At 44.4% G+C, this 20665-nt stretch overlaps 1 protein-coding gene, 2 long non-coding RNA genes and 1 pseudogene across 5 annotated transcripts; 2 read left to right on the top strand and 2 right to left on the bottom strand.

Annotated features, from left to right (window-relative positions):
- Nucleotides 1-3855: 3855 nt before the first annotated feature.
- LOC146302786 (organic cation/carnitine transporter 2-like) lies at nucleotides 3856-7236 on the top strand. The gene is made up of 10 exons (XM_084699176.1): nucleotides 3856-4206; nucleotides 4294-4397; nucleotides 4589-4743; nucleotides 4854-5025; nucleotides 5150-5291; nucleotides 5390-5487; nucleotides 5866-6080; nucleotides 6307-6489; nucleotides 6577-6712; nucleotides 6797-7236. The coding sequence occupies exons 1-10, from the start codon at nucleotides 3856-3858 to the stop codon at nucleotides 6867-6869; spliced, it is 1629 nt and encodes a 542-aa protein (XP_084555302.1). The 3' UTR covers nucleotides 6870-7236.
- Nucleotides 7237-12267: 5031 nt separating this feature from the next.
- On the bottom strand, nucleotides 12268-14747 carry LOC146302785 (uncharacterized). The gene is made up of 3 exons (XR_014753627.1): nucleotides 14622-14747; nucleotides 12754-14476; nucleotides 12268-12624 (listed from the first exon to the last, which is right to left on the bottom strand). It is a non-coding gene; the product is annotated as an uncharacterized LOC146302785 (long non-coding RNA).
- LOC146302784 (solute carrier family 22 member 4-like) lies at nucleotides 14466-19055 on the top strand (annotated as a pseudogene). The gene is made up of 9 exons (XR_014753594.1): nucleotides 14466-15221; nucleotides 16373-16527; nucleotides 16638-16809; nucleotides 16935-17076; nucleotides 17161-17258; nucleotides 17637-17851; nucleotides 17983-18165; nucleotides 18255-18390; nucleotides 18475-19055. The product of XR_014753594.1 is annotated as a solute carrier family 22 member 4-like (transcript).
- Nucleotides 17353-20656, bottom strand: LOC146302783 (uncharacterized). 2 transcript variants are annotated; one of them, XR_014753616.1, is made up of 4 exons: nucleotides 20249-20656; nucleotides 18276-18332; nucleotides 18057-18188; nucleotides 17353-17881 (listed from the first exon to the last, which is right to left on the bottom strand). It is a non-coding gene; the product is annotated as an uncharacterized LOC146302783 (long non-coding RNA). The 2 variants fall into 2 exon arrangements; XR_014753610.1 differs by having other exon boundaries at nucleotides 17353-17884; nucleotides 20249-20653.
- Nucleotides 20657-20665: the final 9 nt, after the last annotated feature.

Genomic DNA, 20665 nt, shown 5'->3' with positions numbered 1-20665 from the left:
TACGTTGGTCCCTGTGTTATTTCCGATGGGGATGGAGACCCAAGAGTCCCTTTGGGGTCTTATCTCTAAGAGGCCTTCTCCAATGTCCAAGCACCTTAAGTGAGCACTGTCTTCATGAGGTCAAATAAGGCCATTGAGTTTGACTGCGCCATCTCTGAAGGAATTCTACCCTTTACCCAGGCCACCTGTCCTGCCAGGACTACAGCATCTCTCTGGCCGACTTTCAAGCGTCTGTTTCCATACTCTTCCTCCACATTCCGTACCACTTCGACTAGAGCTTCTACCTTTTCGTTCGGGACATTAATGGCACCCGCCAGCAAGGAGGTAAGTGTTGGCAACAGTCGCTCAGGCTGCCCTTCCACTATGTTGAAACCCAAGAGTGGTCTTTGGATTGGCGTTTTACTCACCAGGAATGGGACATTAATGGAGATGCTTGAGTCCTCATTGCCTAGCAAGCTTACTGTGATTACGGTCCAGCCGTCAAATGGAATTAGGTCTCCGTTGACAGCATAGACTTCCAGATTGTCTGCACATCCAAGGAGCTCCCGGAGTGGACCGCACGGTCCACCATACTGACCTGCGTGCCTGTGTCAAGAAGTGCCTTTACTGTTACGCCATTCATGTTGCACTGAGTCAGCGCCTTGCTTCCAATCAACTTTATTATTGTGTCATTTATTTTCTTACCAGGGTCCTGAATACTTGTACCTTGACCCCTGGACCGCTCCTCCTTAGTCATCGATCTGTCCTTTAGTCTCTGGTGTTTGTGTTTTGGTTCTAGCACTTCTCCCTCCCTCGGCCTAACTAGCTGTGGCCAAATGACGTCTGTTTGGGGTGTGCGCACTGCGGTCACTGGTCGCCCCTTTGCAGTGACCGGTTGCCATTTCCCTGCCGTTGTGGTCGTCGTAGACACCCAACTGCCCGGTATCCGTCTTCACCGCAGGTAAAACAGTGTGTACAGCCCTATCGCCCCTCCTCCGCACACCACGGGCAGCACTTCAAGCGGCTCACTCCGCGGGTTGTTGATTGGCTGGCGGAGCATTGGCAACCACCCTCAGTTCGTACCGGCCTGGATTGTTGCATGGCTTCTACCATACTGGTGAGAGCGTCAATCCTGGCAGTAAGTTGTTTGATTGGATTGTCTTGGCACCTTTTTGAAACGGCCCCTTGTACAACACTTACGTCCCTGTTTGGTTCATCACTAACCTGGGCACTATTGGCTACAGACGGTTTTGCTCTGGTTGGTGGTCCTAGTCGTCGCTGTCTCTCATTTTCATCACTCATGACTCTCATAACATGCCTGAGAATAGCATCGTCGGTTACACTACTATCAGCTAGCAAAGGTTTTAGCTCACTCCGAATATCTTTACACCGGTGGCTTAGGCCCTGGTAAACAGTATGTAGAAACACATCCTGCACTGTAGCTGCATTATACTTCTTGTCGGAGTCAGCTTGTTTTGGCGCAAAAAGTATTTTCTGTTTTAGCCCCATGACTCGGTATAGGAACTGCTGAGGTGTTTCATGCTCACTTTGCCTCGTGCACATCAGTTCCTGAAACAGCTCTGTGCTACTTCGGTCTCCGAAGTGAGACTGTAAGAACCCTTTTAGCTCAACTACAGTCATGTCGCCTTTGTTCATTAACATGTCTTTAAAAACCCCTGGCTTGATGATTCGCAGCACCCCTCTGACAATATCGGCCTCGCTAAGGTTCTCCCGCCGACCACTGTCTATCTGCCTGCACACGTTGTTACATGTGATGTCTGACGAATGATCCCCAATCTGGCCTCCCTGTACCTTAAACTCACGTGGCTGAACGTATGAGAGTCCCCCCATGGAGAACTCAAAGTCATGAACTACCCGTTTGGGTGGTTCAGTTTGGTCTACCGGTGGTGTGATGTCGCCTCTTCGCGTAACAGGTTCAGCCCGGTCAGTGTTTTGAGTGAGTGTTCCTTGTACCCCCATGGCATGTGGATGTGACACCGATGTAATGTGAGTGTGTGCATCAACTTCAGATGTATGTACCACATCGCAAGTGTGTTTTGCTGAACACACAGCGTCTTGTAACGCCAAGAGTTCACTCATACCTTGGTCCTCTGCTTCAAGCAGGAGATCACTCGATATAAAAGCACTGATGTACTCGAAACAACCCTCACTGTCCTCCAGATCTAATTCAGATGAGTCTGTCCCTGGCAGTGATTCGATAATCTTGACGATGCGGAACAGTTCCTCGGTAGGTAGCGTGATCACGTCCTTCTTGATGGCCCACATCAAACGTTTCCTCGTACGATCTGCCATGATGTCACGCTCCGTTACCTTCTATCAATGTCTCGAACCCAGGGTGAAGACAGCCGTCTTTACAGCTTCTCCTGGTATGTTCCGTGTCTCGTTGCCTCAGTCGACGTCACAGCAGCTGGCCTCAGCCCTCGCTTCAACGTCTCCCTGGTCCCACGGTGTAGTAATGTTTGGATCAGTCTCCACACGTCGCATGGAACTGATCCCGGACGAGCCCCCAAGAATCATCTGTTGCAGACCTCGGCTCAGGAGGCCTGACTGGCAGATTACTGTTACCGTGAATACAGGAGAGAATGAACGGAGAGAATAAATGAAGAGAACGGGGAGTCGTGTCTGTACTCTTCACAGCTCTTGCGTACATGTGAGCACGCAATCGTGGAGACACTTCCCCATATCCAATCTCCCGGCATTCAATCGGTCTCAGCAACCTATCACAATAAAAGTCTTCGCTTGTTTGTCCATATTAAAAGAAAGCAAATACAACAGTATTAGATAAAAAATGTTGTACACATCTTGTGTGTATCACAGTTACAGTAAGTACAGGGAAATACCCTGAGGCAAGTAGGGTGAATTGTCTTGCCCAAGGACACAGCGTCATTTTTGCGGTGACGGGAATCGGACCGTCAACCTTCTGATTAATAGCCCAATTCCCTAACCGCTCAGCCATCTAGAAGGTATTCTAATAATGTCGTCAACGGCAAAAACGTAAATAATATTGACATTTAGTTAGGGGGAAATGGTTAATTCAAAAGAAGTTTGCTGGAAGCAATCATTGGCAGTATATATTCCCAATATTTTTCCATATTATTTTACCTATATTTAAAAAATATTCCACAATATATTGAACACATATCTGTACACATATTTCATGTATATCTTTCCATATAATTAAGATTCCTCCTTCATGAATAAACTTTGGTGACACCCCCCTGAAGTACCCCTGCAAAGTTTCACCTTGATATGTGAAAATATGACTGAATTACAGCTGTTTGAGCTTAGACCAAGTCTGGCAATGCTTGCCTTATTTAGAAACGTCTTATTTTATTATTCAGTTGCTGAACTTCCAAAACCAGATTTGGGAATGGCTCAATTGGCTGAGAAGTTGCGCTGGTCAACGAAGGACTGCAGGTTCACTTCCAGGCATAGGCATTTTTTTGTTGTTGTTCAGAATAGTTACTAGTCTTCTGGCTGATCCCAGAAAATTTTGCAATTTTGAAGGAGGAATCCACCATTGCTGCATGCAGCTATAATTTTTTTTACATATATATCAAATGTATTGTACTGTATATTAAACATACATGTGACACTATATCTTAACATATATTACCAATACATTTTCCCATATAAATAGGAATACATGGTGGTATTTGTAAATATCAAATTGCATATATTTTGGGATTTATATAAACAAATATTCTTATATTCATGTTCAATATGTTGCAATGTATTATGAAATATAAATATTAAATCCCATATATGGAAATATATTGCGTAATATATCACATGATATATTCCAATATACTGCAATGTATTGTCTTTCCGTAAGGGTAATTTGTGGGCGTGAGGATGCTGGACTACGAGGAGAGGACGGCGTTCCTTGGCGAGTGGGGAACCTTCCAGAAGATGGTCTTCTTCCTCCTTAGCCTCACAAGCATACCCAACGGCTACGTTGGCATGGCGATGGTGTTCCTCGCGGACGTCCCCCCCCACCGCTGCCAGGTCCTGGGGCTGAACAGCAGCGGCTTCAACCTGGACCTCAACCTGTCGTTCCCCCTGGAGGAGGTGAGGGGGGAGGTGGTCCTCAGTCGATGCCTGAGGTACCAAGACCCTCCAGGTCCCGACGGCAACGAGACCGAGGGATGTTTGGACGGCTGGGAGTTCAGCACAGAGAGATACACCTCCACCATCGTGACTGAGGTGAAGCTACACTCTACCTACTGGAATTTATGGATGGGTTGACCCTTTGAACTGTCTGTCTTGTTGGGTGTGTTTGCTTTCCGGTAGTGGAACCTGGTGTGTGACGATGACTGGAAGGCTCCTTTCACCGTCACCATCTTCTTTGTAGGTGTTCTCTGCGGTTCCTTCCTGTCAGGGATTGTCTCAGACAGGTAATGGTTCTCCAAAGCACCTTACAACTGCAGACACATCAGTATTTAAACGTTCTAGTGTTCTTTAGACACAAACACTTCAAGTTCTGTTATAATGTTCTATATCCAGTATTTTGTTCAGGTGTAGTTCAAGGCAATGTTTGGAGTTTTTCCTCTTATACATTTCCAAGATGAAATTGTATGTTCCATAGGTTTGGGCGCAAGTTGGTCCTCTTTGGCACCGTGGCAATGCAGACAGTGTTCACCCTCCTCCAAGCAGCCTCTACCAGCTGGGAAATGTTCTGCTGTTTCTACTTCATTGTGGCTGTGGGCGAGACAACCAACTACAGTGCTGCCTTCATACTGGGTCAGTCTGGACAAAGAGATAACTAGATCAGATAACAGAGTAATATCTCCATTGCATTTCTTCATTTGTCTAGCTCCGGTCTGATCTATGTGTGACTCTGTGCACCTTAGGCTCTGAGCTCCTAACTAAATCAGTCCGCGTCAACTTTGGTGCCCTGGGGGTAAGTTTCAGCTATGCCTTGGGCTACACCGTGCTGCCCCTGGCAGCCTACTGTTTCAGGAGCTGGAGGCTCCTGCTGGTGGTCCTCGCCATCCCTGGCTTCCTCTACATCCCTCTCTGGTGGTGAGTACCAATGCCACCTGCTAGGACATGGATGTTTATATTTCTTTTTGGGACCAGTAGAGTGGCTTGAACTTGGAACAGATGGAGGGAGACATGGAGGACATAGTAGTGCCCTGTGCTTCAGGTACATTCCAGAGTCTCCTCGCTGGTTATTGACCCAGGGCAGACTGAAGGAGGCGGAGTCTATCATCAAAGCTGCTGCCAAGATGAATGGTCTTACGGCTCCTGATGTCATCTTCATCGAAGATGTCACTGCTGAACTCATGGTGTTTTAATGCCCACACATACTCACTCACACACACACACACACACACACTAACAAACACACATCCCCAATATACTTCTACATGTTTACTATCTGCAGGAAAACAGACCCAAGGAGAGCCCACGTCTGTACACCTGGCTGGACCTGGTCAGAACCAGGAACATACGCAACCTCACCATCATTAACATCCTCATCTGGTAACCTGATACGTCTTAGCCACACAATGCTGAAAAGTATACCTCACGCAGTATAACACACTGTGCACTACACATATAGACACCACACACTGTGTGCTTGTTGCGCCCTTCACACTTTAATACACACTACACCACACTGTTGCAAAATATACCCTACACAGTATAGCATGCACTGTGCACAACACACATAAAAACCGCATACTGCATGCTTCACACTATAATATACACTACATACTACACCACACTGCTGCAAAACATATCATACAGAGTAGGATAAATAAACACTGCATACTGCAGTGATGACTAAATACTACACACAGTTGACCACATGCTAGTGCATACTTGCATACGTCACAACTTCTCCGTCCTCCACCTCAGGACCATCATCTCCATGACATATTATGGGATGTCCCTGAACACGCCCAATATGGATGGAGACCCCTACTTCAACTGCTTGGTTGCGGCGGCCACAGAGTTCCTGGCGTACGGCAGCGTCTGGTTCTTGATCCGCTACACCCCCCGACGCTTCACCCTCCCCTTCACCCTGCTGCTGTCTGGAGGCCTGCTGCTCTTCATCAAGCTCATACCTGATGGTACGAGGCCCACCGGAGCGGATAGTACTGCTGCTACACACAAACACACAAACACACGCACCACAGACACTTACAAAATGGTACATACTCATAAGTATTCCCATGTACACAAACGTACACACACCTAAGAGGGTACAAACTCATGGAAAACATGTATATGGTATATGTACTCACATACTACTCAAATCTAGAAAAGCATAAACTGTGTGTGCGTGTGTATGTGTAGAACTGAGCGGCCTGACCCTAACCCTGGTGATGGTGGGGAAGACGGGTGTGACGGGGGCGTTTGGCTTCCTGTACCTGTACATGATGGAGCTCTTCCCCACCGTGGTGAGAAACACGGCCCTGGGAATCATCTCCATGGCATCACATGTGGGCAGCATCGTTTCCCCATACATCGCCTTCATGGGTCAGTGTGCGTGTGTGTGTCTCCATAAAAGAATATGGAAGCATATATGTCTTTCTAGATCTGTTTGTCAATGCTGTCTGATTTCAGGTACATACAACAAGTTCCTACCTTTTATCTTGATGGGTGGAGCCACGGTCATGATTGGCTTGTTGAGCTTGTGGCTACCTGAAACCAAAGGTGAAGAACTTCCAGAATTCATCCATCAGGTGAAACCGCTTCAAAGGTACGTTACCATGGTTAGGATTGAAGCGTGTGGTGGGGTATTCTGGGATGTACAGTTGGGTCTGACTTTGTGTTGTGTATCTAGGGTGTGTTTACGGCAACAGGGTAGAGGGAGTACACATGACCGGAAGAAGGGGACAACCTCTGAAGAGATCTGAAAACTACGAACCCTGATCCCTGACTATACCTTGTGCAAGATGACTTTTACTGTGAAAAGACCAGTCTGTGAGCAGGAGGAACAGGGTTGGTGGAGAATGGATTTCTTAGAGCTCTGATGAGGTTGTAAAGTGGTCTGGTGAGAAGCAGTCCTTCAACTGACTAAGGTAAAACCTACAGGATTCAAAAAGGAATTTACCAACCTGTTGGTTCCCTTGCATTTGTACACACCAGCCGCTTATTTAAAAGTGTTAAGAACTGGTCCTATGTTATGGTTGCTACAAAAATACACAGATTTATTCAGAGATGGAAGCTAAAATAAAAGCTACTAGGAATAGTTCTCCTGCTTAGACCTCCTTCTTTGATTGACACACCTTATGAAGTCTCCCTATGCATTGAGAGATCTTTAACGTATGTACACGGTTGTGTATGTTTCCTAATGTATTAGTTATTTGTTTTTACATTGTGTACAATAAATGCATTCAAATAATGGGTGAGTTTGCATGCTGGGTTTCTCTGACCTGAACCACAGTTTCTCTAGTGGTGCAAAGGCCACGCATCTCCCCTTATCATTAATGGATTGGTGTATGTAAGCACAATGGAGCTTTTGTTCTTGTCTCTGACATTTAGCACATACCAAGAGTAGGTCAGATTCAGGCTAGTTATAATAAGACTTTATTGATATCGCACTTTCCATACAAGAATTGCAGCTCAATGTGCGTTACATAAAATCAATAAAAACATTATACATTATAAGTAATTAAACCTTTCTGAACACAGGCCGCAGTCTTTGCGGTAACCCAGAACATTCTCAGACCTTTTGCAGAGCAGTCCAGAACCTATGTTGCTCGAGCCTTTTGATTACAAGCCACAGTCTTTGTGGTATCTCGAGCCAGTGTCTTTGTGGTATCTCAAGCCACAGTCTTTGTGGTTTCCCAATATAAATGAAATGTAACAAAACACAGGCCGCAATCTTTGCGGGTGTGGGTGCAGCGGAGCTGACTCACTCGCCTAGGACCTCAAAGTTCTTTTTCGTACTCAACACAGAAATTTCAAAAATAAAAGTCCACAATCCAAAAATATATTTTCTTGTTTGTGTACTTATTAATTTAAAATAAACAACATAGGGTAACAAGTTCAGAATAGTATTTTCTAACAAATTAAGTGTAGGTCAAAAGACTGTGGTGCTTCAAGCTCCAATAGCTTCAGCCTGTTTTGCAGGGATTCTTGGCCTTTTATATGCAAACAAACAGCCAATCAAATTATGTAGAAATGGTTACAACATATCCCGCCCCCAAATTGACTACCCTGCGTTCACACTGCAGTGACGCGATGTGAGCGACAACATGTTTTCCATTCATTTTCTATGGTTCCAGGCGAATCGCTTGCGTGGTGCATTGTGGGTAGCGACGCAACGCAATCAAGTTGAGATTTTCTCAACTTTATGCAAATGAGGAGCGATTTTCACTAGCGATGGCCATTCGCAATGTTTTCTTGTTTCTCGTAACGTAGCAACCATGGTAAACATTTGTAGTTTTCAGTTTTTAAGATAGAGGAGAAGCTAATCGCTTGTCTGGCTGCATATCCAGTCCTGTACGATATGTCCCTGTATTTGTACAAAGACATTAATAAAAAGAATGAGGCCTTGCACATGTTTGCCGATGTTGTCGGTGCTCCTGGTGGGTTTTCTGTACTTTCAAATTCACATTACGTAACTTTGTTCTAGCTAGTTACAGTAGTAGCCCGGTTGGAACTCCCTGGTCGTATCGACAGATCAGCAGAGACTTTGAGTAATATAATAAAACGTTTTTACACATGTCAACGTGTATGTTTATGAAACTGTTTTATTTTGTATAGCCTATAAATTGTACTTTGATCGATGTTGCGAGTACGTAAACCCAAGTCTGCACACCTGGCCATGACAACTACAACAGTGATTTTAGAAATCTACATTATAAATAATCTGTTGGAAATGCCCTCCCAGCGTGGTGACCTGTGGGAAGGCGAGCGATGGCAAGCGATTTGCGTTGCTGCAGTGTGAACGCAGGGTTAGCATATCAATTACCGACTTAAACTTCAAATTGGGGCCATCAACGACATTTTTTCAAACTTCCTTTAAGCAAGGATCTTCCTCTTTTCACAAGTAAATATTACGGCTGCCAAACAATCTAATTTTAACGCAACAAAAAGGTTTCTTTTTGACCCTGGGAATCAGCTGTCGTCACATTATTTCGACTGCAGACGGTAGCTGAATGATGGAGAGAGGGATTTTAGATGGGAAGTTACGTTTAAAAAAGTTTTGAAACGGCTCGGTTGACTACCGGGAATATATGGCAGACAACACTCGCTAAAGAAGCGAACAGCTGACTGGGTTCAACAAGCTACAAACTGTATTGTTCAATATTAAGGTCAATCTGTGGTTGCTTAAGTATATGAAGTATGTCTGAGTGAGATTTGAATATTATGGAGCATGATATTGTAATAGGCTATGAGACAACATGTCTTAAATGTATTTTATATTCCAGAATAAGTCAAATTTTGTGGATGTTTATTATACAGCAGTATAGTTTGTGAGTGAATAAAACTCCCTTACAATTTAAGTTGTGTTCCATCTGAACTTGTTATATGGACATTATCATCCAGTTAGGCCTATCTGAAGTTAAGTACACTTTAATGTTATTTCCACAAACTATAATTTATTGGGGTTACATTTTAACAGATCAAATAGATCGGAATAATTTTGAAATTAATCACGATTAATCATATGAAATAATGCGATTAATCGCGAAACCAGTCTCCATGACGGCCAACAGCGAGTTTCCAGGTCCCATCCAACGTCTATAAAGCCGAACAATGGATTTTTGGTGTTTCAAAACCCATTGACACTGTATGACTATGTTTAGCTTGTGTTCTGCTCCTCTCTCTTACCAACCGTCTCTGGAGGGGATTCCTCTCTTAATTGCTCCTGGAAGGTTTCTTCCATTTTTTCTCCCATTGAGAGTTTTTCTGGGAGTTTTTCCTTGTCTTCCTTGAGGGTTTAGGTTGGTTGAGGGGCAGTTCTATGGGCGTATGTGAAGCCCTCTGTGACATGCTTGCGTGTAAAAAGGGCTATACAAATACATTTGATTTGATTAAATATGTAGATTTATGTATTTCAAGTCTTATCAAACTTTCTCTTTCATTTTCATTCTTCACCCTGCAATAAACAAAGTTTAGTTAATGTATCGATTCAGTAACATCGCTGTGTAGGGCTGCAACAACGAATCGATTACATCGATTAAAATCGATTACATCAATTAAAATCGATTATTAAAAGCATTGGCAACAAATTTCATGATCGATTCGTTGTGTCACGTGATTATTACGCCACTCAATATGTCACAGGGATGTTTGAGTATTTAAAAAAAAGTTTAGTTGAGCGCGGAGCGGAGCGGAGGGAGAGGAAAGGCCTTCGGAGAGACGCTGTTGAGTAACGTTGTTCTGAAACACATGGCGGAGGTAGAGAAATCAGTACAACCCAAGCCATCCTATGTGTGGGAGCATTTCACACTAAATACATCGAAACAGTGTGTTAATTGACCGAGGTGAAGGTCGTTTTATATTCTACATTCGTCTCACATTCGGAATACGCTACTTTGCAGCATCGCGTTAGGGACCGGGTGAAAACAACCCATACCATTTTGAAAAATGTAAACTTCTATAATATTTTTAGGAATATAAAACCTCAAACAGACACCAGAGTGTCTTAACAATGTCTGCGATACTTCCACAGCCTTTACTTTTTCAATAAAGTTTCAAATAAAATGATAGAAAATCACTAATCTTTGAAAATAGCTTTAATCCTCGAAAATCTTTTTTTTTTTTTTTCAAAATTGTGTCAATTTAAAAAAAATATACAGCAGATTATTCTAATAAAATCTGGCCTACTTCCACAACCTTTCAATTTTCAATAAAGTTTTAAACAAAACTCAAATAAATTGCTCATCTTGGAAAATAACATTAAATCCACGCTAATATTAATAACTTTTTCAAGATTGTGTGGATGTTTGAGCACATTCTTAAGATTTTTTGCACTGTGAATTTGCACAGTCAGTTCTGTTTTTGAATAAAGGGTTGGAAATTAATGCTCTTTTATTTTTTAATCCGATTCATCGATTAATCGAAAATAGAATCGACAGATTAATCGATTATTAAAATAGTCGTTAGTTGTAGCCCTAGTTCTGTGAATGACACTGGTATTGGTCCGGACCTCAGTGCTTCGGACGACTCCTTTGTAGTCTGGCATTACCTGGATGATTCTGGAGTTTCAGCCAGGAGTTTCTTGGCAGTGACAAATCAGCCAGGAGTTTCTTGGCAGTGACAAATCAGCCAGGAGTTTCTTGGCAGTGACAAATCAACGACGAGGACAACATCTCCACCAGAGCCTGTTAAAGGACTCCATTGATGGATTAATTGGCTATAAAATGTTGAACAACACACCCCCCGGGTTGAAATGAACAAATGACTCGAAAAAAGATTTGTTCATTTTGTTGAACGAGATTCAAAGAACCGAATCAGTAAAATTATCCAAACTTCCCATCGTTAATCTAGAGGTGTTACAAGAGGGATGGATGCGGAGGTCACTGAACCCACATCGAGGGTTCCTCATCAAATACCTGGGTAAGCTGGACTGAAGAACTGCATGCCACCATGTCACAACAAACTGTCGCAATGCCAATGTTGAGCCATCGTATGCTTATTGATGCTGTGCATCTAACGTTATTCACCATGCACACAGTACCCACTTGCCCATTTTAAGGCAGGATGCACTCAGTATCTACAAGAAAAGTGGAAGTAAAGTACTACTTCATTATATAAACACAAGTCCTGTGGGGTCAGGACATAATATAAGGCCTATCGACAACTTTTCTAGTCACCAGGGAACAGTTGAGAGATGTTGAATGGAACCAAGAAGAGGTGGGCCTGTTGTTTGGTCCCAGGATCAGTCAGTTGTAACCCTGGCCTCACTACCCTGAACCAGTGTTTGTTACAGGGTGCGAATTACGGGGGGGTCTAATTAAGACTTGGACCCCCCCAAAAGAGGTAAAAACAACAGTCGGGGGGGTCAATACACGCCCTGGAGAAGTTGACCCCCCCAATTGTCATTGTATAATTCGCACTCTGTAGACAGAGGTCTGGGATACATGACCTGGCTGGTGCAAATCAGTGTTCGGATTCAGTAATGTTCTATTGTCTTCAATGTCAGTAGGTACTGTATGTTAGATCATTATAACTGTTAATTGATCCTTTTGCTATAATTCAGAGATAAACACACTCTTGCACGCATGCATACTTGAATACACAGAGATACACACGCTTGGAAGTGAACTACTTGTATTTCATGAAGTGTACAGATTGGTGTTTCTCAAGTTTCAGTTGTTATAACGGTTGTGCATTTATCATTCATAATTGTCATTTGGTCTTTGACACATCCAGAGCTACCGTGAAGCAGCACTGTGGGTCGCTTTAGAAGTCTTCTTTTTACGTCACAAACCGGTGTTGTCAGTGCTGCCGGGTGGAAAAAAGAGCTTTATTCTCTCTGAGCATTCCTCTTTTCTTCTCCTCAATCAGAGCAGAAACAAGCAACACACTCTGACTTATTCCACAGCCCACAGGCCACAGGACAAGTTGTGTCTCCTCCTAGTCCCTGTCTGTCCACACTCCAAGCCTCACTGCCCTGGTCCCAACCAGGCTCTCCATCTCCTCCACCCAGCTGCCCTGCAGCCAACGCATAAGAAGTGTGTGTTTGCTGTTATGCGCTCCTCATCTGTGAGCTAAGTTATAAGAGGATGAAATTTGGATTTGTGGGGTAAGAGTGCGTGTGTGTGTGCATGTGCGGTTTCAGACCTGCCGTCGTTTGGCCGCGTGCGGGAGTCCCTGCCAGTGCGGTACCACATTGAGAACCGAACGGGGCTGGTGCAGGACGTGGAGATAACCGTGGAACCCAGCGACGCCTTCATGTTCTCTGGACTCAAGCAGGTGACCCAAACTCTCTCCTCAGCCCCTCAACCAAGAGGAAGGGAGAGCAGGGAAGAGAGGGAGAAGGGGGTGAGGTAAAGAAAAGGAGTGAAAAAAGGAGGGGGGGTAACAAAAGAGGAGACACATTTCCTCTGATTCGTCACGGTAGGTGACACGCTCTCCTCCGCAGACGTTGCATTTGCGTTGGACACAAGGGACTCAAGAAATGTGTTGCATTTGTCCACTGAGTCTCCTGAACAATAAAGTTTGGAGATGTAGGTGATTGTAAACAAGTGTCTTCCACATACCGAATCTGAACTTCCACTTCTGAACAATCCTGTTGGAAACAGATTGTGAAGATGCTAGTTAACCCTTTTCACCTATGGCACACAAAAGTACTACAAAGACACTATACTGTACGAATCTCTTTTTGTTGTACAACCTTAATTTGGGCAAGCTTGTTTTTTACCCACTAAAACATGGCATCATGATTAGGATTTGCTGTAGGAGTAAGGTAGCACTGCTGGTGTTGTGTGTCAAAGCTCCTTGTTGATCAGTTGTTGGTTTTGTGTTTCAGCCTCAAGGCAGACCGGTAGACGACACCTCTATTGCTGCAGCCTAGGAACTACAATTCCCATTCAGGAAATCTATGTGCAACAAAGATGAAATTGTCATATTCACGTACTGTTGTAAGCAAATTGGTATTGCAGGTTATCAAGCTTGAATGTTTAAAGATATTCTTGGCTTGCTGTCAGTAAAGAAACTGTTGGTTTACTTTTTTGACTATGAAAAATACATTTTCAAAATGAAAAAAGCAACAATAATCAGTGATAAAAATAAAACACTCAAGGTTATGTGTATCTTTACTTTTGTTAACATTGTGCAATCCATTGCTCCACTTGTGTACAGTAAAGAACTGTACAGATTTTAGTACAGTACTTTAAGTATGAAGTAGCTTCAAATCCCATTACTGCAGGCTGCTTGAGAACTACAACTTACCAGCTCTGCCAGCTGAGTCCCACATGACAGCATGTGTAGTTCTGGTTTGCACCACTTTATGGAAGACTTCATAATAGAAATAGTCTGTCTGGTTGTGGGACTGACGTATGTCTCTGTTGATAACCTCTTAAATCATCTGGTCATGACAAAAGTGTGGTTCTCTACAAGTTGGCCTCCACATTGTTGTAAAGAAAATCCCTCACTAAAGCAGCTCTCATCAGTATCACATGTAGGGATGCTTGGATGTGTGTTTGCGTGTGTGTATGCATCTGTTGAATATGTGACTAAGTAATTCTGAGGAAGGGTTTAGGCTGTCTAGTATTAAAGGATTGTACACTTCGAACCATTGAATAAACTGTTTGAAAGTTTGTTATGCTCTGTTGACTTTTGTTCTCTATTCTAAAAAAGGGGAATATTTGCCAAACCCATTTGGCCATGGTGTATTTTTAATCTAAACACTGACTACAGGCAAAGATGCAGGGTTAACAGAAGGAAGACAGACAGTTCCACACACAGGCTCTTTGACCAACTAGTCTACTCTCCGCTTGCAACTGGCTGTGGATCATCCAGGAGATCAGCCTTCTGGAAAGTTCCTTGTGTGGTGGTTTGTTACCTGGAGAGTTTAAGGCAATAGAAGAAAGGTAAGAGGTCCAGGTCAGGGGGCTCAGTGAGAACGAGCAGGACTGTAGTCAAGAATAGAGAGAAGTGTACCTCTTAAACAACTTTAGAGATACCAAGGGTAACTTTATCATCATTACCCCTCAGAGGAAGGTCAGGGGTCCGGGGCAAATTTGTGGGCGGTCGAGGCCGTGAGGATGCTGGACTACGAGGAAAGGATGGCGTTCCTTGGCGAGTGGGGAACCTTCCAGAAGATGGTCTTCTTCCTCCTCAGCCTCAGCAGCATACCCAATGGCTACGTTGGCATGGCGATGGTGTTCCTCGTGGACATCCCCCCCCACCGCTGCCGGGTCCTGGGGCTGAACAGCAGCAGCTTCAACCTGGACCTCAACCTGTCGTTCCCCCTGGAGGAGGTGAGGGGGGAGGTGGTCCTCAGTCGATGCCTGAGGTACCAAGACCCTCCGGGTCCCGACGGCAACGAGACTGAGGGATGTCTGGACGGCTGGGAGTTCAGCACAGAGAGATACACCTCCACCATCGTGACTGAGGTGAAGCTACTGGGAACACTGCCTGGAATTTATGGATGACCCTTTGAACTGTCTAACTGTCTTGTTGGCTGTGTTTGCGTTCCGGTAGTGGAACCTGGTGTGTGACGATGACTGGAAGGCTCCCTTCACCGCCACCATCTTCTTTGTAGGTGTTCTCTGCGGTTCCTTCCTGTCAGGGATTATCTCAGACAGGTAATGGTTCTCCGAAGCACTTTCCAACTCCAGACACATGATTTAAACTTCTAGTGTTCTGTAGTAGTGTTGGGTGTATAACGCGTTACAGTAGTCAGACTACTTTTGTTAGGTAACGAGTAACTTAACGCGTTACTTATTTAATTGAATGAATCCGTTACTAGTTCCTTGTTCAAACAAGTAACGCGTTACTTAATTTAGTCTTTTTGTCGAGAGCACTCAGCATGTAGCTAAAAGTCTCGGAAAGTTGAGGCTACTTTTAGCTAGGTAGCCTACCTACGAAAACGTCTTAAGCTGCTAGACAGGTGGGTTCTCCTTTGTTCTTTTGGTGCGTAGTCTCACGAGCCCAATTTACCCGGCGTCATGGAGCCGACCAGCTAACTAAATATTTATTTAAGACTTGCATGTACAGGGCTACGTAATGTCACATTAAATAATGTATTGAACTCAAGCTTGTGTGATGTGTTGCTGTATCGTTCAGGGTTTCGGTTTAGGATTATATTACAGTAAGTAAAATAGTCTGGTTCAGTACGTAACGTGAACACCATTTTGCTACCATAACTAGCTATAGCTTAGCTTCGTTTTGCTCCCAGATTCAAACCCAGCCATTGTAGAGCTAGCTAACTACTAGACTTCCTGGCATTTTACAACATTATTTATTGATTAAAGAGTTTCTTGATTGAAGAACTTACTGCAAATATTGCTTTTCATTATAGTGGATCATTACCTTGATCCGTCTTGCTGTAATGAGGATTGATCATGTATGCGAATGACACTGAATATTCAGTAGGCTACAATATGTGCTATTGTAGAGGTCAACCCATTAAATGTGCCTTCTGGACATAAGAGTGACCAAGGTGAATTTTCTTATAAATAAAATACTTTTCTTAATGTAACGCGAAAGTAACGTAACGCCTTACTCTCTACAGCAAGTAACTAAGTAACGTGACTAGTTACTTTACAAGGAATGTAACTAGTAACTGCAATTAGTTACTTTAAAAAGTGACGTTACCCAACACTGTTCTGTAGACACAAACACGTCAAGTTCTGTTGTAATGTCTATATCGAGGATTTTGTTCAGGTGTAGTTCAAGGCAATATTTGGAGTTTTTCCCCTTGTACATTTTCAGGGTGAAATTGTATGTTCCATAGGTTCGGGCGCAGGTCGGTCCTCTTTGGCACCTTGGCAATGCAGACAGTGTTCACCCTCCTCCAAGCAGCCTCTACCAGCTGGGAAATGTTCTGCTGTTTCTACTTCATTGTGGGGCTGGGCCAGATAGCCAACTACTGTGCTGCCTTCATACTGGGTCAGTCTGGACAAAGAGATAACTAGATCAGATAACAGAGTAATATCTTAATTGCATTTCTTCATTTGTCTAGCTCCGGTCTGATCTATGTGTGATTCTGTGTACCTTAGGCTCTGAGCTCCTAACTAAATCAGTCCGCGTCAACTTTGGTGCCCTGGGGGTAACTTTGAGCTATGCCTTGGGCTACACCGTGCTGCCCCTGGCAGCCTACTGTTTCAGGAGCTGGAGGCTCCTGCTGGTGGTTCTCGCCATCCCTGGCTTCCTCTACATCCCTCTCTGGTGGTGAGTACCAATGACTCCTGATAGGACATGGATGTTTATATTTCTTTTTTGGGACCAGTAGAGTGGCTTGAACTTGGAACAGATGGAGGGAGACATGGAGGACATAGTAGTGCCCTGTGCTTCAGGTACATTCCAGAGTCTCCTCGCTGGTTATTGGCCCAGGGCAGACTGAAGGAGGCGGAGTCTATCATCAAAGCTGCTGCCAAGATGAATGGTCTTACGGCTCCTGATGTCATCTTCACCGAAGATGTCACTGCTGAACTCATGGTGTTTAAATGCCCCCCCACTCACACACGCACACACCAACAGACACACATCCCCAATAAACTTCTACATGTTTACTATCTGCAGGAAAACAGAACCAAGGAGAGCCCACGCCTGTACACCTGGCTGGACCTGGTCAGAACCAGGAACATACGCAACCTCACCATCATTAACATCCTCATCTGGTACCCTGATACGTCTTAGCCACACAATGCTGAAAAGTATACCTCACGCAGTATAACACACTGTGCACTACACATATAGACACCACACACTGTGTGCTTGTTGCGCCCTTCACACTTTAATACACACTACACCACACTGTTGCAAAATATACCCTACAAAGTATAGCATGCACTGTGCACAACACACATAAAAACCACATACTGCATGCTTCACACTATAATATACACTACATACTACACCACACTGCTGCAAAACATATCATACAGAGTAGGATAAATAAACACTGCACACTGCAGTGATGACTAAATACTACACACAGTTGACCACACGCTAGTGCATACTTGCATACGTCACAACTTCTCCGTCCTCCACCTCAGGACCATCATCTCCATGACATATTATGGGATGTCCCTGAACACGCCCAATATGGATGGAGACCCCTACTTCAACTGCTTGGTTGCGGCGGCCACAGAGTTCCTGGCGTACGGCAGCGTCTGGTTCTTGATCCGCTACACCCCCCGACGCTTCACCCTCCCCTTCACCCTGCTGCTGTCTGGAGGCCTGCTGCTCTTCATCAAGCTCATACCTGATGGTACGAGGCCCACCGGAGCGGATAGTACTGCTGCTACACACAAACACACAAATGGTACATACTCATAAGGATTCCCATGTACTCTCATACTTGTATCTAGAAAAGCATAAACTGTGTGTGTGTATATATAGAACTGAGCGGCCTGACCCTAACCCTGGTGATGGTGGGGAAGACGGGTGTGACGGGGGCGTTTGGCTTCCTGTACCTGTACATGACGGAGCTCTTCCCCACCGTGGTGAGAAACATGGCCCTGGGAGCCACCTCCATGGCATCGCGTGTGGGCAGCACCGTCTCCCCATACATCGCCTTCATGGGTCAGTGTGTGTGTGTGTGTCTCCTTAAAAGAATATGGAAGCATATATGTCTTTCTAGATCTGTATTCGTCCATGCTGTCTGATTTCAGGTACATACAACAAGTTCCTACCTTTTATCTTGATGGGTGGAGCCACGGTCATGATTGGCTTGTTGAGCTTGTGGCTACCTGAAACCAAAGGTGAAGAACTTCCAGAATTCATCCATCAGGTGAAACCGCTTCAAAGGTACGTTACCATGGTTAGGGTTGAAGCGTGTGGTGGGGTATTCTGGGATGTACAGTTGGGTCTGACTTTGTGTTGTGTATCTAGGGTGTGTTTACGGCAACAGTGTAGAGGGAGTACACATGACCGGAAGAAGGGGACAACCTCTGTGGAGATCTGAAAACTACCAACCCTGATCCCTGACTATACGTTGTGCAAGATGACTTTTACTTTGAAAAGACCAGTCTGTGAGCAGGAGGAACAGGGTTGGTGGAGAATGGATTTCTTAGCTGGTCCTAAAACTGCATTGCTCTGACGAGGTTCTGAAGTGGTCTGGTGAGAAACAGTCCTTCAACTGACTAAGGTACAACCTAAAGGATTCGAAAAGGAATTTACCAACCTGTTGTTTTACTTCCCGCCTATTTGAAAGTGTTAAGAACCAGCCCTTATGGTTGCTACAAAAATAAACAGATATATTCAGAGACAGAAGCTAAAACAAAATCTACTAGGAATAGTTATCCTGCTTAGACCTCCTTGTTTGGTACAGTCTTGATTGAAACACCTTATGAAGTCTCCCTATGCATTGAGAGATCTTTAATGTATGTGATGTTGAAGTTGTGTATGACATATGTTTCCTAATGTATTAGAGTGTACACGTTGTGTACAATAAAGGCACTCAAATAACCAGTGAGCTTGCATGCTGGGTTTCTATGACCTGTACCACAGTTCCCTCTAGTGGTGCAAATGCCACGCATCTCCCCTTATCATTAATGGATTGGTGTATGTAAGCACAATGGAGCTTTTGTTCTTGTCTCTGACATTTAGCACATACCAAGAGTAGGTCAGATTCAGGCTAGTTATAATGTGATCTTCATTAAGACCAGATGGTTATCATAAATTATGGGTGAAGATGCCATGATATGTGTGCATCATGTGTGTGTTGAGTGAGTTATTAGAGTGAGTCACCATACCCTTGAGTTAAGAAGTGGGAAGACTCAAGTTGAGACAACGCCATTCTAACACCCTTATTCTTTCATACCAGTGGGCGGTTCTACACGGGGCCTACAGGGGCCAGTGCCCCTGTAAAAATGTCCCTGGCCTCCCCCAGTGCCCCCCCCCCCTTTTTTAACCCCCTTTTTTTAATACTTGTTTTCTTCTAGTAGTCATCATGAAACTAAGAAGGGACATTGCAGCCTTTTTTGCCCCAGTAAATAAAAAAGTTTGAGAAACATATCAAGGTATTGAGAGAGCTGAGGAGCTGGAAGAGGCAGAGCCAGAGCCGTTTGTTTAAATGTAAAGCAAAATTAAAGTAATGTTTAAATATAATTTGTTTCCGTTTTTTAATGTGCCCCTCTGATTAAACACTGGCCCCCCTTTGGCCCCCCAGTAAAATTTGACAGAACCGCCACTGCCTCCAACCAACCATATGCAGGCACTCGTGTACACACAAGTTGTACAGTAGCATCTCAACCACAACTGCAGACCATGTCATCAACAAGCCCTCAGAGAAGAATGGGAAGAATAAAGATAATCATGGCTCTTCGTCCATATTATCATAGGTTATAGCAATTCTGGAAAGGACAGTGTTGTGCTAACTGAATGTAGAATGGTCAGATAGGTGGTCAGATGGATCAGACACATCATCTCTCGTCTGCCTGCAGGTGGTGCAGTAGTAACACAACAACAGCCCTCCTGGCACAGAGACCACGGGAGGACCGTACCTGTCGGAGACATACCACCGGTACGAGAGATTGAACGCCTTATACTCTCAGGACGAGAGGCGACAGGTTTAACGCCAATAGGGGATAACACGGGCCCAAGAGGCCCCCGGCCCGGCTGAAAGAACAGGTGTACCCAGAGACACAGTAACTCGGTAGCTTACCGCAGCCTCAAAACCGTTGCCTGGGTGATTTGATGAGCTACCAACCGACTAGCCTAGAACGGTTTACCGGTGAAGACCACGGCAGAGATGGCACTTCGAGGTCCGTCAGGATAACGTTGGATACGAAACCTCTATGAAATATTACCTTTGCCGAGGTGGCATATTGTCTCAGGTAAATTTGACTGCAGACAGAGCTGGCTTCGCTTCACAGCTGGATGTGACTGCGAGCTGTGGAACGTACAGTGCTTCTGAAAAGCTATGCGGTACTTGTGGAAGAAGGTAGCTTAGCAGGCTAGCTAGCTAGCTAATACTAGCTAGCTTGCAAGCTTTCCGTCACTTATGTATGGAATGCATGGGGATATGTGCCTGAGTGTTGTCATGTTTGATACCATTCATGACTCCCAAGTTCACCACTTG

This window comes from Hypomesus nipponensis, chromosome 1 (assembly GCF_054491055.1).
Source record: "Hypomesus nipponensis isolate SF chromosome 1, ASM5449105v1, whole genome shotgun sequence".
Classification (NCBI taxonomy): Eukaryota; Metazoa; Chordata; class Actinopteri; order Osmeriformes; family Osmeridae; genus Hypomesus; species Hypomesus nipponensis.
This window is presented reverse-complemented; position numbering and strand designations above follow the sequence as displayed.

What these genes read in the sequence shown, in the direction of transcription:
- LOC146302786 (XM_084699176.1), top strand. Translation starts at nt 3,856, where the DNA reads ATGCTGGACTACGAGGAGAGGACGGCGTTCCTTGGCGAGTGGGGAACC. An exon ending in ATCATTAACATCCTCATCTG is followed by an intron (nt 5,488 to 5,865) that starts GTAACCTGATAC and finishes CCTCCACCTCAG; the next exon opens with GACCATCATCTCCATGACAT. An exon ending in CCCATACATCGCCTTCATGG is followed by an intron (nt 6,490 to 6,576) that starts GTCAGTGTGCGT and finishes GTCTGATTTCAG; the next exon opens with GTACATACAACAAGTTCCTA.